This window comes from Simochromis diagramma, unplaced genomic scaffold, assembly GCF_900408965.1.
Source record: "Simochromis diagramma unplaced genomic scaffold, fSimDia1.1 OVJJ01000107.1, whole genome shotgun sequence".
Taxonomy (NCBI): domain Eukaryota; kingdom Metazoa; phylum Chordata; class Actinopteri; order Cichliformes; family Cichlidae; genus Simochromis; species Simochromis diagramma.
In genome coordinates this window covers 701,598-716,449 of record NW_024387209.1, presented here as the reverse complement: position 1 = coordinate 716,449, position 14,852 = coordinate 701,598, and the positions used below count along the sequence as shown (strand labels likewise).

At 38.5% G+C, this 14,852-nt stretch overlaps 1 protein-coding gene across 1 annotated transcript; it reads left to right on the top strand.

Annotated features, from left to right (window-relative positions):
• Positions 1 to 1,779: 1,779 nt before the first annotated feature.
• Positions 1,780 to 14,603, top strand: LOC120746038 (adenylate cyclase type 8-like). Its single transcript, XM_040051247.1, has 24 exons — positions 1,780 to 3,103; positions 3,614 to 3,802; positions 4,067 to 4,306; positions 4,881 to 5,060; positions 5,135 to 5,336; positions 5,611 to 5,741; positions 6,413 to 6,524; positions 6,750 to 6,877; positions 6,950 to 7,108; positions 7,267 to 7,501; positions 7,597 to 7,785; positions 7,884 to 7,984; positions 8,679 to 9,032; positions 9,126 to 9,192; positions 9,687 to 9,788; positions 9,888 to 10,015; positions 10,099 to 10,180; positions 10,299 to 10,457; positions 11,426 to 11,572; positions 11,677 to 11,769; positions 11,877 to 11,991; positions 12,655 to 12,779; positions 12,853 to 12,951; positions 13,419 to 14,603. Exons 1-24 carry the CDS (start codon positions 2,859 to 2,861, stop codon positions 13,599 to 13,601), a joined length of 3,765 nt encoding a protein of 1,254 aa, XP_039907181.1. The 5' UTR covers positions 1,780 to 2,858; the 3' UTR covers positions 13,602 to 14,603.
• The last annotated feature ends 249 nt before the right edge of the window (positions 14,604 to 14,852 follow it).

Sequence of the window (14,852 nt, the reverse complement as noted above, 5' to 3'; positions counted from 1 at the left end):
ATCAGAAGTGGCCCGAATGTGAGTATTTTGTGCTGTTGCACATTTTTCACATTTGCAGATTAAAAAAAATATGTATTTTGTTGTTTGATATAATAGTTTCCTTTGATGGAATGAAAACCAGCAGTGTTCACTGGCATGCTACTACAGGGAGTGCAGAATTATTAGGCAAATGAGTATTTTGTCCACATCATCCTCTTCATGCATGTTGTCTTACTCCAAGCTGTATAGGCTCGAAAGCCTACTACCAATTAAGCATATTAGGTGATGTGCATCTCTGTAATGAGAAGGGGTGTGGTCTAATGACATCAACACCCTATATCAGGTGTGCATAATTATTAGGCAACGTCCTTTCCTTTGGCAAAATGGGTCAAAAGAAGGACTTGACAGGCTCAGAAAAGTCAAAAATAGTGAGATATCTTGCAGAGGGATGCAGCAGTCTCAAAATTGCAAAGCTTCTGAAGCGTGATCATCGAACAATCAAGCGTTTCATTCAAAATAGTCAACAGGGTCGCAAGAAGCGTGTGGAAAAACCAAGGCGCAAAATAACTGCCCATGAACTGAGAAAAGTCAAGCGTGCAGCTGCCAAGATGCCACTTGCCACCAGTTTGGCCATATTTCAGAGCTGCAACATCACTGGAGTGCCCAAAAGCACAAGGTGTGCAATACTCAGAGACATGGCCAAGGTAAGAAAGGCTGAAAGACGACCACCACTGAACAAGACACACAAGCTGACACGTCAAGACTGGGCCAAGAAATATCTCAAGACTGGTTTTTCTAAGGTTTTATGGACTGATGAAATGAGAGTGAGTCTTGATGGGCCAGGTGGATGGGCCCGTGGCTGGATTGGTAAAGGGCAGAGAGCTCCAGTCCGACTCAGACGCCAGCAAGGTGGAGGTGGAGTACTGGTTTGGGCTGGTATCATCAAAGATGAGCTTGTGGGGCCTTTTCGGGTTGAGGATGGAGTCAAGCTCAACTCCCAGTCCTACTGCCAGTTTCTGGAAGACACCTTCTTCAAGCAGTGGTACAGGAAGAAGTCTGCATCCTTCAAGAAAAACATGATTTTCATGCAGGACAATGCTCCATCACATGCGTCCAAGTACTCCACAGTGTGTCTGGCAAGAAAGGGTATAAAAGAAGAAAAACTAATGACATGGCCTCCTTGTTCACCTGATCTGAACCCCATTGAGAACCTGTGGTCCATCATCAAATGTGAGATTTACAAGGAGGGAAAACAGTACACCTCTCTGAACAGTGTCTGGGAGGCTGTGGTTGCTGCTGCACGCAATGTTGATGGTGAACAGATCAAAACACTGACAGAATCCATGGATGGCAGGCTTTTGAGTGTCCTTGCAAAGAAAGGTGGCTATATTGGTCGCTGATTTGTTTTTGTTTTGTTTTTGAATGTCAGAAATATATATTTGTGAATGTGGAGATGTTATATTGGTTTCACTGGTAAAAATAAATAATTGAAATGGGTATATATTTGTTTTTTGTTAAGTTGCCTAATAATTATGCACAGTAATAGTCACCTGCACACACAGATATCCCCCTAAAATAGCTAAAACTAAAAACTACTTCCAAAAACATTCAGCTTTGATATTAATGAGTTTTTTGGGTTCATTGAGAACATGGTTGTTGTTCAATAATAACATTATTCCTAAAAAAAACAAACATGCCTAATAATTCTGCACTCCCTGTAGAAATAAATTGTATCCAGTGCCCTGGATAGTTTTTGTTATTAATTTAATTATAATTTGGCCCTTTATTTGGTTTTTTCAACTGTATTATCTACTGTACTTGTATTTGCATGACATTTCATACTTTTACCATGAAGTGACATCTCAACCGTTTGGTAGAGATCAATATTTTAAAAACTACAGGGTCTATTGAAAAAAAAATTATTGATTGTGGTTATTACTCACCTAAGTCAATAAGAAATGCAAACAAAAAAATTTTCCATTGCTTTTTTCTTGGTGTGGATCTCAAAGGGTCAAAAGACTGATAAGTGTAAAAACTGAAAAGCTATGAAGTGGCTAGCTTGTCCAAACTGCATCCCTCCTTTTATCCCATGTTTGGGTTCAACTCCACCACACCGTAAAATTTAGTAAGTTGTCATTACAAAAAACAAAACAAAAACAAAACTGGTCTTAGAGGAAATGCAAATATGTTACATTATAATTTGGAGGGTATTTGCACTCATATATCAAATAAACACCTTATTCAGTGATTGCAACTAAAACCTGAGTGGACTTCATCACTTGGACAAACTTCATATCATCACCATCAACACCAGCTTCTATAAAAAAAATATGTTATTTACTAGAAATTAAAATTGTCCCATGCACCGCACAAGTACAGGAAATCTGATTTTATTAACATTTTAAGCACAAGCCTGAACAAAACTAGTCACAGTGACTTTTACACTGGAAATCTGTTACACACCCACAAAAGCCAAATCTGCACACACCCAAACTGAATGAAGGATCACAATTACTTAGTGAAACACATTTACACAACTATACTCTTCAGTGTGCATTATTCAATGCAGTTAACAAACTTCAAAAATATATATATACATAACGTTAAATGCACTGATGTAATTTAAGGTTGTTGTATTTACTGAGTAACACTCCTTAGGCAATTATTTTGTGTAAAATGGATTTTAATGACAAATCGTCATTACTGGTGCCACTTTTTTTCTAAGTGCTTCTTCTGGTTTGTTTTCAGCCCTATGTACGGGAGCCTGGATGTTTTCTCAACACTGAAAGACAGAACAGTTTTGCTGCTGTTATCACTGATGTAAATCTGTTTGACCCCATTCAGCTCACAGAAGAGCCAGGCCTTACAACTCTGTAACCATGGGTGAAGATTGCAGCGAGCTGTTAAATGGTGACTGTGAGGCGGCGCGGCAGACTAGCGACATCACCTTTAGCACCGGGATAAGCCCCACCTCCAACCTGCGCAGGAAGCAGCTGCTGTGGCAGAACGCCGTCAGGAACATCATTGACCAGCACAACCTGTACACACTGAGGCTCGCTGGGGGTTTGGAGCGAGGCAAGCACCATATCAAAGTCACCGATGCCTACATCGCGGACATCAACAGGTAGAAAGAAACTGATTTCTGAGTTAACTGAACCTTAACTATAATAAACGTTGGTATTAAGGTTAACTTCATCCTGACGAAATTGCAAATGATCTCAATTAAAACCTTGAAATAACATTCCTGATTACTTTTTTCTTGATCGTTAATTAACTATAAACATATTAGTTAACTCCTAAAATGTGAATTTTTCCTGATTAATGTACAAATTAATGTAATCCTAAAGTTATTTAAAGTGTTACTTTACATTCCTTCCAGAATAATTTATGTGTTTATTAAAAATACATTGATTCATAGTAGTTTCATGATTGAATTGATTGAATAACCTTAATAAATGTATGAACTGCCGGCATCTTAATCATTAATACAAGTTATTCTTATCCAAAACAATTTACAAGTTACTGAATTAAGAACATTTAACAAAAAAAACGTTTTTCACATAATTTTTTTGTTTATTCTCTTAAATCAAACTTGAAGTATTACACAAGTTCTTCGGTCTGTGTTGTCTTGCAGGCAGATCCGCAATAAAGCGTCTCATGGAGTATTTTGGCAGAAGCGCCGTTCATCAGCAGCTCGCATTCACCCAACAGTCACCACAGCAACACAGAGCAAACACGACCCACTCAGTGATGCTGACTTCTTTGTGTCGTCTGGGTGGACGGTGCGAGGCGTCTTCATCCCCACACTGCAGCACAAATTCAAGTAAAGACATTCAAATGGACATTTTAACTAAAAACCATACAATTATTAGCTGTATAATAACAATTATGATACAGTCATAAAATTAATGATCTTTGTTTAAATATGCTTTGTAGCATAAACTTTGATAGTATTTAGAATTTTTTACATATTTAATCATAAATCTTTACTTGTCTGGTTTATTTATTCAGGTGTCATATTGACTATATTGTTGCTTATTGTCAATGGTATAAAAATAAGTAATGCTGACGCTTATAACCTCTTCAGGTCTGCAGACTTGGAGCAGCTCTACCAGCAGTTCTCCTCGGCTCAGAGAAGAACCTCACTGGTCGTCACTGTTGTCGTTGACATCCTGACCCGCCTTCTTGTCTCATTGCTGACATGGCCGCTGGGCTGGTGGGGCATGGCCTGTGATTGGCTTATCGGTCTGTCTGTAGTCTTGTGGATAGGAATCTGCCTGGTGGTTCTGACCAGAAAGGAAGTCTTGTCATCACCTCAGTGGCTTAGGTACACTGGGATGTAGCAGACCTGCTTGCTATGTGGGAGGGCTCCTTATAAGGATCTCTGTGCCAACTTAGCGACATCCTACATGAACTAAGTTACTATGTCTTTTAATGTAATCTGTCGCTAATATTATAGTACCTTGATGTGCGAAACAATATGGATTTATTTGTTTATTTATTTGGCTATTATTAAGAAAGAAGCACTGCACTGCAGAGGGCATGTTTAGTTTTCTTTAAGATAAATATCAAGTTATATGCAGATGACATTTCATCCTACCAGCAGAATCTAAACAGTAGCTCAAATTTTAAACCACAGATAAGTCAATGTGACTGCTTGACTGCATTTACCAACACAGAAGTGATTTTCTAAAACAAATTCCTGACATTGAAAGCTGTAAGATGTCATAAATTCTTTTGGAAGAACGTTTGTTATTCTCTCCAGAAAAGGAAAGAAGAGCTACGACTTCAGAAGCCGAAGGAACCTCTAAAATTCTTCAGTTTTCCAGAGTCTTATTCTGAAAATGTTTCACTTAAAAATTTGAAGACAGTGACCTGTTCTTCCTTTAAATCTACCTCAGGTATCTGTCAGTGGTCAGCTGGCTGTCTCAGACCTTCCAAGTGTTGGTTGGTGTTTTCAGTTGGGCGGAGAGCGATCACTCTTGGTATGTCTTCTTCACGCTTTTCTCCACTTACACCCTCCTGCCCCTCCCCCTCCTCTGGTCCATCATTGCGGGGGGAACCACCTCCACTCTGCACCTCCTGGTGGATTTCTGCTGTCACTATAATGACCACAGCTTCATCAGAAAGGTAACAAAATTGCTACATTTTATTGGTTGCTTTCTGTCATTGTGCAGGCGTTAAACTGTCTGGTTGTACACGTGCAGGTGTTGTCCAAGGCTCTGCTGTATCTGGCTATGAACACTGCGGGTCTGTTCATTCACTACCTGTCTGATTGGACTCAGAGACAGTCTTTCCTGGAGACCAGGCGCTGTATCGAAGGACGAGTCAGACTAGAGAGGGAGAACAACAGACAAGTGAGGATGATATTTAAGGGTTCCCTAATCTTTTGTGTCCCTATTGAAGTGGAAGAAGTATTAGGATCATTTGTAAATGTGGTCAACCTATTCATCTATTTATTAATGATCTCAGTTATCAGCATAAAGTCAAATCATCATTTTTCTGACCAACGTAACAAGATGTTTAACTAAGAAACAGCTAGGTAGTAAGTCATGTGAAACAAAGTATTTGGGATATGTCTGGACCTCATATATCCTAAAGCTAATGATGTGTGCATCTTTGTGCTGTCAGGAACGCCTGGTGATGTCAATCCTACCTCGATTTCTGGTGCTTGAGATGATTGGTGACATGGCCGTCATGGAAGATTATCTGCTGCCTCAGCAGTTGCACAAGATCTACATTCACCATTACAAGGATGTCAGGTAATACAACCCACTTATTTATGATGAAGAGCCAGCTGGACACACATGCTATAAATGTAGTTTTAAAAGAATGAAGAACTTTGAGGAGCTTCAACAGACTAACAACTCTACTATAGTTATTGTATCGACTGAAATGACTAGTTATGGCAGTCAAATGAGCAGTTAACCTTTAACCAGAGTTTTGTATCAAAAACCTCTAACTTTAGGCTCTAGTTTAGCTTACTAATTGTGGAGCCAACCACATACCACACAGCTATAACGCAGTCCAACTCATGGACCTTTGCTGAGTTTCTTCCTCCATTGTCCCATCTTTCTATCTACTTTTTTTTTAAAAAAACAAAACAAAAATGCCCCCAAAATTAATTAACGCTTGAACAGCCAGCAGGTGTGATTTTTTGTTCTGCAACAACACCAGTAATAATGCAAAGGCATAATTTCTTAAAGACGTTTTTAGTTTTCATCTAATGTAAAATAAGACTGAACAGGTATTGTTAGTGGTTTTATAAATTATTTCGATGATTTCATTACAGATTGTAAAGTTAAAAATGTAGAGGATGAATAAAGAATATGTAAAGGTCATTTAGCCAAAAATCTATTGCAGTAGTGGTTTTACATTGGTTTCAGTGGGATTAAAATGATATTCTCATGATGAGAATTTTGCCTCTCCACAGCATCCTGTTTGCAGACATCATCGGCTTCACATCGCTGTCATTGATTCTTTCGGCTCAGGATCTCGTTAAAACCCTCAATGAACTCTTTGGTCGCTTCGACAGGCTGGCTGAGGTCAGATCACCTTGTCAACCGCATCAGATCCTGTTTTATGTGTTTGTACTAGTTAAAGGATTGGTGTATTTGTTATTCTACTAGGGGTTCTTTTGTTAAGTTTTGTATAAAGTTTTTTCATTTGAATTTAATCTTTATTTGGCTTTTGCCATTTATTTATTTATTTAGTGTTTTTTAAATGTACAAGGCCACAGTTTTTCTTTTTTCCCCTGTGTTTGAGTACAGGAGCACCAGTGTTTGCGCATTAAGATTCTGGGTGACTGTTATTACTGCGTATCAGGAGTCCCAGAGCCTCAGAGAGGACATGCCCGCTGCTGTGTGGAGATGGGCCTCAGTATGATCAACACTATACGGTACCAATCATCTGTGGCTAACACATCCCTACAGCTGTTTCCACAAAACTTCATAGGTGTATTTCATTTTAGTTACGTTCGTCGGGAGCTCCAGCAGGAGGTGGACATGCGAATAGGCGTCCACTCTGGCTCCGTCCTTTGTGGTGTTTTGGGTCTTCAGAAGTGGCAGTTTGATATCTGGAGCTGGGACGTGGACGTCGCCAACAGTTTGGAGGCTGCAGGAGTGCCTGGGTAAGACAAATTAATACATAATAAATCCTTATTACTTAATTGCCAAACTGCAGTTTGCTATAGGTGTCATCCCATAAAGTTAATCTTAATGATTAAAATACAGAAGATTTTTGTGATGTGTTCATGTAACACCGTTGTACATTTTCATCTCCTTTCAGTCAGGTTCACATCTCCAAGGCCACTCTGGACTGTCTGGGTGGGATCTATGAGACAGAGGCGGGACATGGCCAGGACCGTAGCGAGTTTCTACGGAAACACAACATCGACACATACCTGGTCCGTCCGGCATCGAAGGAAGATGTGGAGCCGCCTAAAGCAAGGCGCCCCAGTTATGACGAGATAACAACGTGGAGTGCTGAGCTGCCATTTGGAGACATCCTAGGAAAGAATTTTGTGAGTGCAGGAGACAGATTCAAAGTCCATTAGTACTTTTCTGATTGAATTTCAATAACCTTTGACCTTTTGTTGTATTCTTTGTTGGTTCACAGATCCTTGCTACTTTTACCAATGGTTCACTGACCCAGCTGCCCAATAATATAGCAGCTCAGCGCTCAGGAACACGGGAGGTGAACAAGAGGATTCGCCAGGCCATGGAGGTGCGCAGCAGTGAGCGAATGAGGAAGGAGCACATCACCACCTTTACTCAGGTGTTTAAGGACTCCCATGTGGAGGGAAAGGTAACACGAGAATCTTTTTTCTTAGTAGCTTTTTTTTTGGGGGGGGGGGTGAAACTGGCACCTTGAAAACAGTCATTAATAAAATGTTTGTCTCTCAGTATTCTCAGATGAGAGACGAACTCTTCAAATCTAACATGGTTTGCTCCTTCATTCTGCTGCTGCTTTTAATGACAGTCCAGGTGCTAATCCCAGCCCCAAGGTATAGATTTTCCTTTTGTTAAATGATGTAAATAATTGTAAATGATGTTTGTCCAATTATCCAACAATTGGAAAAACATAAGCTTAACATGTTGTAAAAAACAAAACAAAACCATAGAATTTGTATTTATTCTTCAGATAAAACTGAAGACACTGCTATTGGTCCTGATCATATTTCAACTAGTGTTACTTTCTACTGTAACACGTTCAGAGTCACTGAAATCACCTTTTTCCATTCTGACCTTTATCTTGACCGTGTCTACATGCCAAATACATTAAATTGCTGCCATGAGATTAGATATTTGTGTTAATGAGCAGCTGTAATTAAATATGTATTGAATATATAAGACTTTGTGATCTTTTCAGCACCAAAATGTAACAGTACAAAAACAAGCTTCTGCAAATGCTTTTTTTGTTTTTTATATTAATAGATATTATTTTAACAGCCCTCACATCTAAAAGAGAAAATCATCTGCATAGGACCAGGTACCAATTGTTTCTCTGCACTTTTTGGCTCGATATAATAATTTATCTGGTCATGCTTAGAGATAAATGAAGCTAAAGATGAAACTATTTTGTTTTCCCCTTAAAAATATTATAAATGTTATACAAGGAGAGGAAACATCTTGTTCATGCTGACCGGAACTTCTATAACAGCTGACATGTGTGTGTTTAGTAACTTTTTGTTCCCACAGATTGTGTCCAATGGTCGTTCAGTTTGTGGTCAGTGGCGGCATTTACTTCCTGCTCCTGCTGCTGACTCTGGGGGAGGAATTTAAGCATTGTCCTGCTCCCCTCCAGTCAATCTGCTGTTGGGTTCATGAAAACAAGAGTGCCCGCATGCTGCTCACACTCACTGCCATCACTGTCAACTTTGGAATCGCCTCTGCAGACATTGTAAGTCTGATATTGTTTTTATCAAATCAACAACTAAGATATGTTATAGGTCATAAATACCGAACGATCAGAAGAAAACATTTGAAAACCAAACAAGCTAACATATTAAAATCGATTAAAAAAACATCATTGTCCGCCTCAGCATCACTTCTGTAACAGTTGCTGATGTGAATGCTGAGAAATGCAAAGAATGAAGCAATTTGGGGGAAAATGAATTCTCCAAAAATATTGTTTTACATTTTAAGCAGCAATGTTGACACAACACAGTTTGAGGATTACTGTTCGATGATGAGTCTCCATCAGTATAAAAGAGTATCAAGAGTATTGATTGTAATCACCTTGAATTTCTAAAGTTTTGCAAAAATGTGTTCTCTGTAAACGAAATGTGAAATTACATCACTTTGACAGTATTGTCGTTTCAACAACTAAAAATGTGTATTTACACATTCTTTAGTTGCACTGGAACAGTGTTAACAGCAACATAAGATAAAATTAAAAATTTTCTTACAACAATGGGAATGTTTGTTTGAAGCATTTCAAGAAGTCCCTCCATTTTTTGTATTGCTAGTGTTTTAGTTTAGTTTCTTGGTATTTTGTGCCAAAAAGTAATGACTCACCTGCAATAACGTCCACATCTTATTGTCTATTATGATTTCCCATATACTGACAACCAACCTTCTATGTTAAACATTTTTAAAAACCTCAGTGGGAATAATAGCTTCTTCCAGCAGCTTACTGAAAGGCTTTAGTACAAAGAATTTAGTACAAAATAACTTGTTAGAAAGCTTCTTGCTTGCTTCCACTAGCTGTGGTGTGATTCATCAGAAACTGACATCAGCAACAGGGACTCCCTGCTGGCTCCGCCTCCCTCGGCTTGGACCGATATCAACATTTGCACATATCCAGAGGTGAACACTCAAACATCACATGAGCTCAAAATCATGATGACATTGTTTTGATTAGTCAGTAACCATTTTTAAAATTATCACTGGCCTTTCTGTGTACAGTACATGGTTCTAAGTGGCGTGGTTGCTATGGTTACCTGTGCCGTGTTCCTCAGACTGAGCTGCGTGTTGCAGCTGGCCGTTCTACTGCTGTTTGCTGCCCTCTACACCTACATAATCAAGAATTACAGGTACAAGTTCCATTCAGGTCATGTTCCTGTGTTTTTGTGTAAAGGTGTGGAAAATAAAATGTGGTCTCCTCTGTTGTTGTCAGGTCTCATCACTTGTGCAGGAATGGAGTCTGTGTTGTTCTTATGCTGATGTTTGTGGTGGCTGTCCTCTTCAACAGCAGACAGGTGGATTCTGTTAAACACGCTACCAGCTTTTATTGCTATCAAGCAAACAATGATAACCCTGATATGAATTCAGTATGCTAATATCCACCACTTCCCTCTTCCATTTCTTCACTGGTAGCTGGAGGCGACAGCACGGCTGGACTTCCTCTGGGGCCTTCAGGCAAAGAAGGAGGTGGAGGACATGAAGGAGCAGCGGGAGCACAATGAGTGTCTGCTGCTCAATATCCTGCCCGCACATGTTGCCCAGCACTTCTTGGAGAGAGACCGCAATGATGAGGTACCTGATGCCTTTCACATAGCAGCCAACTTGATTTCCTATTGAGTTTTGGAGCTTCAGCATTAGCATTCTGGTCACTGTCATTTAGTTTTTTCTAGTCAGAAGTGACCATATCTTTATGAGAGAGGATAACTAAGTTATCAGTTAATCAAAGCTAACTTCATTATCATGCTCTGGCCATGGGAGCATCACATGACTAATGGGACCATTACACAGACACAGATAACTGTTAATCAGTGTGTAAAAAAAATCCTAGACTTCCTTCAGCAAAACAGGAGCACAGACTTCTTGGGTGATTTATGAGTGCAAGTAACCATGCAGCAGACATATTATTGGTCAGATAATTGTATTAAAGTGTTCTGAAAAAAGGTCCAAAAAGAGGGTAAAATATCACTGTATACTCATGATGTGATTCTGTATATTACCAAATTACACAAATCAGTTCAAACACTGTCCTGAGGTCAGAGTTTAGATTTTCCAATTAGCTCAGATGTATAACCTCCTATGTCATCATCCACCTGTCATCCAGAGGCCACTCCTCCAGACTTTCAGCCTTGATAAAATTTAGGCACGTGATTTCTAAAAAATTTAAAATTAAAAACAAACAACACTCGTACAGTTATATTTATTATAAATATATAAATATATATATAAAAATTACTGTATAGAACAGCTGAGACTTTGTAAGAATTGGAAGTGGTTTAAACAATATTTTGTGGCCATTTGCACATTTTTTGAGTCTTTCGTGGCTTTTTCAAGTTTTTGTATAATTGTTTCTCATCTTTAAATGCAAGGTGTGACATCATCATGTGCCCTCAGACCTCATGACCAGTAGGCCTGATCAATAATCGATATTTACTTATTCTATTAGTATGAGTCATATTAACAGAGCATTAAAGTGTGTGTGTGTGTGTGTGTGTGTGTGTGTGTGTGTGTGTGTGTGTGTGTGTGTGTGTGTGTGTTATCAGGAGTTGTACTCACAGTCGTATGAGCGAGTGGGCGTGCTGTTTGCCTCTCTGCCCGGATTCTCCGACTTCTACGAGGAAAAGGAGGTCCTTCATCAGCATGTTGAGTGTCTCCGCCTCCTTAACCACGTCATCAGCGACTTTGATGAGGTCATAAATCACACACACACACACACACACACACACAAACGAGATATGTTTTGTAAACTTTATTAAATGTAGTATTTTTTACCTTTGTGTTTGTGTGTTGGTAGCTGCTGGATGAATGCTACTTTCAGCAGGTGGAGAAGATCAAAACCACTGGCAGCTGCTACATGGCAGCTTCAGGCCTCTCACCTGACAGGCAGGTGAGTCCTGCTGTTACATCACAACACTTAAATGCTCCCTCTGAGCCTCTTGTCAAAGGCTCTGATGTCCATACACACTTCATTCAGACATGCATGTGTGTGTTCAGGATTGTGAGGATGGCTGGAATCACCTCAGTGAGTTGGTCCTGTTCGCACTTGCTATGCAGGAAACTCTCAAACACATCAACACACAGACAGGAAACAACTTCCAGCTCCGTGTTGGTAAGTACCACACACGCACACACACACACACACACACACACACACACACACACACACACACACACACACACACACACACGCACACACACACACACACACACACACACATAAATACCACTTTAGTACTCAAAGAAAAAAATAAAAATCTCTACATTTTCATAAATTAGAAAGAGTTTAGAGGTAGAATTTGAAAGTTTTAAACAAACAGTTAAACCAGTAGTTTAGGTGTAAAGGTGAAAGATTTTGATCAAGAATGGGAGTCATAAAAACATCAGAAATTTAAAAATGAAAAATTCCACAAATGTATTTACTTCTTTTTATTTTATCTATGAAAAATCATTCTTTAAAATTCTTTGAAATGGATTCTTTAAAAATCATTCTTCTTTATATATTTTAAATGAATCATTGGTAAACAGTAACAAATATTTTAATATAATGTTTTTGAATAATGAACTTTTTAAAAGAATTACAAAATTACAAACATGTCTAGAAAATAATTTTTAAACAAAGTTTAATGTAATATTATTATTTTCATTATTATTATTACATTTTTAAAAGCTTTAGCAAAAATTAAAAAAAAATATGAAGTGTATCTTTTTCCCTTATTGTTATTGTGTATTATTTAAACACTCCATGACCTTTGACCTCTAACATCACTTCGAGGTGTGGCTCACGGTCCGGTGATAGCAGGTGTGATTGGAGCCACCAAACCTCAGTACGACATCTGGGGGATGACGGTGAACATGGCGAGCAGGATGGAGAGCACCGGTGTGAGCGGGCGGATACAGGTGAGCTCACCTGTTTGCAGAAACATGAGGTCATCACTTCAACAGGTTTTTAAATGTCGTCCTTTGTGTTTAGGTCTCAGAACACACCAGCTCTATTCTGGTTGAACGAGGCTTTCTGAGGCAGCTCAGAGGGGACGTTTATCTCAAAGGGATTAGTGAACGCCACGGAAAGGTGAGCCATCATCATCATGTGACCACACACATGACCTAAAGATCTAAACTATGAGATTTAGGTGCAGGTATGAACAAATGAGTTTGAAAATAGTTACATTTAACATAAAATTAACATAACGTAACATAACATAAAAAAAACTGCATTTTAACTTGGAGGGTTTATATTTAAACAAAAAAGTATATATCAAGAGTATGACAGAAAATTAGGAATTTTTATCATATACAAATCAAAAGAAGTCAAAATGATGAGAAAGTGCATGACACAATTGTGCAGGAAAAGTGTGTCATACATTTTTGTAAAATTTGCCTAACACAAGGAGATCATTTTTATACATTTTTACCCCAAAAATATAAACAGAACTTTTCATAAACATGAGAAAAATATTTCAGATAAGAAAAATATCATGTTTAATGTATTAGTTACATAAACTGTACACACCACTGATCAAAGTGTTTTCCCTTCAGGTTCGAACATACTTTGTGAGCAGTCGGGAGGAGCGATCCAGCTTCATAGAGCGTGGTGGGGGGCGGGGCTTCAGCCTCAATAGGAACACACTGGGAGCTGTGGTCTACAGTTTGGTTCAAGCCCAGAAAAGGGAGAAGATGAGGGAGGAGAACGGAGGCTTCCACCTGGTGGAGGCGTCGTGAGGAGGAAAAAAGGTTTGGTTTTGAGGGTAAAAGGTAAAACTGTCAACATTTGTGAAAGCTGAAATGTTGAAGGGGGTAAGGAGTTTGAACATTCATCTGCATCGTCTTAAAGTAAAGGAAAGATCTGTAATGATGGTGATGGATTGTCGTACTTTTGCTCTGTGTTTTGGAACAAACAGCTCCTGTGGTGCTTTGCGGAGCAAAGCTAACAACATGGAATCATGGATGTGCAGATTAAACATCACTAATCACTGAGACACTGAAGGAAAGTGAAAAGTAGACAGATTCTCAGGGGACCTCTCATGTGTCTGTTACTCTGGTTTCTAAGTGGATTTCTGAAGGTTTATTCTGGATATTCAAGCAGCCTTCCTTTATAAGACTCGTCATTCTGCCAAGACTTTGATGCAGAAAAACATTCATGTTTTATTTTATGTGTTTGTGTAGGTTTGATTTCCTCATATGAAACTATGGGTTTTAAGTCAATACAAGATTATAGTTACATTTTTAACACAACATGTAACTTTTTACAAAACATATTTGTAAAAAGATTTTTATCAAAGTGTGAAGAATTTTCTTATATTTCTTATATTAAGCATTTATTTACTGTGTTTTTATTCTTGCTGTTAAAGGTTTCAAACTCTTCTAGCAATTTTTTTAAAAATTGTCATAACTTCGTCTGACCACCAGATGGAGCCAAGTGCAGGACCAAAAACATTTCGGGATCAAAGCACTTTACATTTAGATATTTTAGATTTGTGGATATATAAGAGACACATTAAGTTGTGACAGGACTTTGTTTGTCTACAGAGGACAAAGTGTGTCTGTAAGAAGCGTTGATTTAAAAAATAAATAAATAAAAAGGAAAAATAAACGTGGGTTTTTCCTTTGCAGTGTTTTTTTATGGTTAAATGTTTGAGCGCTCTTATATTGTGGCTAATTTACATTAAAGATCTGCCTAATATTTGACAGCTGTTAATGACACTATTTTGTTATTCTAATAAAATAAACAGGAAAAGAGAAATTGCTAATTTCACATGTGTTTACCTTTAAACTTGAGTAGATTTTTCATTTCTAAAAACACTGAAACTTTTCTTTTAGTAAATCCAGCTCCAAGCTTAGGTGTAACTACTAACAGGGTGGTTGTTGTTCTTTTCATAACTAGATTAGGATGATGTAAGTCTAATCTTATGTGAAGCCTGTGTTAAATGTACCTCAGTGCTCAATCTTATGACTCTTGTGATTGCTGAAAGT

Coding starts and splice junctions, on each gene's coding strand:
- LOC120746038 (XM_040051247.1), top strand. CDS start 2,859: ATGGGTGAAGATTGCAGCGAGCTGTTAAATGGTGACTGTGAGGCGGCG. Junction 7,502..7,596: donor ACATCCTAGGAAAGAATTTT/GTGAGTGCAGGA, acceptor GTTGGTTCACAG/ATCCTTGCTACTTTTACCAA. Junction 12,780..12,852: donor GTGTGAGCGGGCGGATACAG/GTGAGCTCACCT, acceptor CTTTGTGTTTAG/GTCTCAGAACACACCAGCTC.